The sequence below is a fragment of the Hordeum vulgare genome, chromosome 7H (assembly GCF_904849725.1).
Source record: "Hordeum vulgare subsp. vulgare chromosome 7H, MorexV3_pseudomolecules_assembly, whole genome shotgun sequence".
Classification (NCBI taxonomy): domain Eukaryota; kingdom Viridiplantae; phylum Streptophyta; class Magnoliopsida; order Poales; family Poaceae; genus Hordeum; species Hordeum vulgare.
This window is the reverse complement of record NC_058524.1, coordinates 21,479,695-21,483,199: the sequence shown is the minus strand read 5'-3', so window position 1 is coordinate 21,483,199 and position 3,505 is coordinate 21,479,695. Positions and strand designations below refer to the sequence as shown.

Here is a 3,505-nt window from a genome sequence, read left to right as displayed (position 1 = left end):
ATCTCCCACACACGTTGTAGCGCGCGAAACCGCTCCGCACGTGCTAAAACCCACGTTTTCCACATGCGCTTTATATTGCTCCTATTGGAGATGCTCTAAGCTTCAGCAATACAGATGAAACGGATTTTTTAAGTTGATATATATGATCAGTTTATGGCTAATTCGCATCTAAGTATATGCAGATCGTTCAGTGAGGGCATCCGTTTTTCGTAGGAACAATGCAATCGAGAGGTAGGGAAATCTTCCTCCGGCTTTGCTTTCTAGAGCATGTTCAGTCTTCCTGAAAAGTATGCGAGGAAGAGAATGACACTGAGGAAAAAAAATTGGCTGCACTGCAAAACAATGAGAAGCAGAGCACGATAAAAGCGTACCTAATAAGCAGAGCATGATAAAAGCGTATCTAATAAGCGGTGCTGCGTGGCAACGTTCTCCAAATAGGCTTTGGTCATGTTTCATAAATAAAGCAGCCGTCCATGCAACCAACATATAAATCAAAACCATAAACTACGACTGAAGCAACAACATAAACATGACCAAAAATACAGGAGAACTATGAAAAAATAAACACCTACTAACAGCCGACAAGCGGCCCTACGAGAACGATAGTCGACGTAATGTGAAAAAAATGCAGGTACTATTCATTCGGGGCAACCAACCGCGCCCTAAGCGAGTTGTTCTATACATAACGTATAAACAAGTTGTGCACTCCACCTCTGATTCCGCCAGTTCAAACTATGGTTGTTTAAATTGTAGATTTGAGCATATTTTTTTTGTTTAACATGAAGAAACTCACAAGTGGTATCGTATCAAACCCCATAACAAAGGGATGAACATGAACAGAAACATTGCAGATTGATTTATTTTTTCTATAAACATCAAAATGTTTGACGGAATTATTTTGTATTGCGTCTTCTGATTATATTTACCAATGTGATGTATGAAACTCTCGTGCGTATATTATGCATGACCTTTATCTAAATATGATACTTGTGGTGTTTATATTAGTACAACAAAGTATGCTTCTTCAGCTTATGACGTGCCCATGCTTTTGCAATTGGCTATCTCGGCCAATTTGCCATATATGTTGAACAATTTTCAACCCCGTAAAACAATTTGTGAACATCTTTTGAACTACTGAATGCTTTTACCAGAAATACCATGAAAAAAATTCAAATCACAATTTTTTTAACTTTACGAAACATTTTCCGAGTCTGTGGATATCTTTGCTGAAATTCGCAAAAGAAATTCAAACTCATGAACATTTTTACGAGTGCATGTTCTTTTAGAAAACTGAAATATGAAAAATAGTGTTCAAAGGATAATCAAATCCGACAGTGGCGTGCATTTGGATCGGATCGAATCCGGCAGTGGTTCCGCGTCCGCCCGCGCTGACCAAGTAGACTGCACCGTCACAATCCTCAGCACGTGCGTCCTCAGCTTCCGCGTTCCAAACGGAGACCGGCCGGCCGGCCGCGGCCCTATATAATCCCCACCCCCGGTGTCCAGTTCGATCACCAAAACAACAAGAACCTACCCGTTTGTTCGACGAGCAGCAGCAAGTAATCCTGTTTTGGTGCCAGACAACCTGATCGAAGCACCAAGCATCCGTTAGAGGATCCATGGCCATGGAGAGGTTCTTCACGGGGCTCGTTTTCTGCGAGGCCCCGCTTGACGGCTACGGCACGTCCGTGCTCACCGCCGGCGTGGTCAAGACGCTGGTGCTCTCTGGAGGCACTGCGACGAAGCCGGCAGCGGTGGCTAGTAGGGCGGACGCCGACAAGGACCAGGGATCTTCCAACGGCAAGCGGACGGCGCAAAGGAGCGCTGGGTTCGAGATCGCGTTCGATGGGCTCAACTGCTTCGACACCGTCGTCATGCACTGAGCAGCATCCCTTCGGTTTCTTGATTTTGATCTGTATAGTTATTTGATCTGTATTGACGTGGAAAAGCTTGATCCGGTCTTTGACCGTGGCCAAAACAAGTCCTACGACTATTCAACGGACATGAAATATTTCATTCACGTATTTCCTAGGAAAGCAACCCACTCTACTATTTTAGAACTCCAGCCTACCACTGTACGTACTTTTCTTTTCTTCCTGCGGAAAGAAGACCTGAATTCAGTGGATAAGATCGCCACATCGTTATCGATTTGGCAGTAGTACAGACCACACACAGTATGCAGCCTGTTATCCTCACGGTGCCTAAATTTCGTGCTTTTGAACTTTTTCTTTGGAAGTTGAACCAGATCTGATCCTAATTTGTAGAAAAAAAAATTAAATTTCCTTCACCACTTGTTGTTCTTGTTGATGCAATGCAAAGAAAACATGAGCACAGAGCTAACTTGCTTAAGGGATCAGGGATGTGACAATAATGCATCTGCTAGCGAATGGCGACTGCTACCGTCTGCGAGCTCCAAACGTGTTTTTGACCGTGGCCAAAACAACTCCTACGACTATTCAACGGACATGGAATTTTCCATTCACGTATTTCCTAGGAAAGCAACCCACTCTATTTTAAAAGTCCAGCCTACCACTATACGTACTTTTCTTTGCTTCCTGCGGAAACAAGACCTGAATTCGTGGATAAGATCGCCACATCGTTATCGATTCGGCAGTAGTACAGACTACACACAGTATGCAGCCTGTTATCCTCACAGCTGCTAATAAATTTCGTGCTTTTGAACTTTTTTTTGGAAGTTGAACCAGATCCGATCTTAATTTGTAAAAAATTACGGATTTGATCCTCTCTTACACACGGGGTTCATGACTGTCAGATATAACAACCTACCGTCATGGTTCCTAACGGTTGGGATGCACGCTCAACCGTAAAAAATCTGAAGTATCAAATTTGACAACTACCACGAGGCACCTTGACGGTATGATTACACATGCTACCGTCAGCCTATTTGACGATAGGGGTCCGTCATGCTGACATTGACAAGTTTTATATCGTCAGGACCTTGACGTTAGGTTGTTATACCGTACACCTTGAAATTAGGGTGAGATTTGAATCAACTTTCATAAAAGGATTAAAACACAAAACTTTTACCACACAGCTGCACGCGTGATACACTCCCCACTTAACCGACGCCAGGCCAACCGACACGCCACCCCCTCGCTAGCTCAAGTGTCGCGTCTCCCGGCCACACTCTATCGTCACGCCCATTAAGTATTCATACTTCGTACTCATTTTCTTTTGTTTGAGCGAGCTAGACCGCCTCCAGCGGCAGCTAGCTACCAAGCCCTATACGGTCACGGTGCGACGACTCCGGGACTGTCATGTGTCGTATCGGGTCACATCATGCTATCTCTTAGACATCGTAAACAATCACTCGCGTCGCATCTCACTTTGCTTCTCGTCATATACCACAGTAGTCGGCATGCCCCCCTTGCCGTGCCCGCTAACTTGAGTGACAGTCTGCCTCATGGCTCCCTTGCCCGATTCCCGTTCCCTCCGCGCTCATATAAACCGATCATGAGCAACCGGAAAGCATACAAGATCAAAC

The 3,505-nt window shown here is 44.7% G+C and overlaps 1 protein-coding gene across 1 annotated transcript; it reads left to right on the top strand.

The window, feature by feature from the left end:
- Window positions 1-1,506: 1,506 nt before the first annotated feature.
- Window positions 1,507-2,170, top strand: LOC123410085. Its single transcript, XM_045102974.1, has one exon. The coding sequence runs from the start codon at window positions 1,620-1,622 to the stop codon at window positions 1,881-1,883; it is 264 nt and encodes an 87-aa protein (XP_044958909.1). The 5' UTR covers window positions 1,507-1,619; the 3' UTR covers window positions 1,884-2,170.
- Window positions 2,171-3,505: the final 1,335 nt, after the last annotated feature.

Bases quoted from the DNA above. Each gene is read 5' to 3' on its own strand.
- LOC123410085 (XM_045102974.1), top strand. From the start codon at position 1,620: ATGGCCATGGAGAGGTTCTTCACGGGGCTCGTTTTCTGCGAGGCCCCG.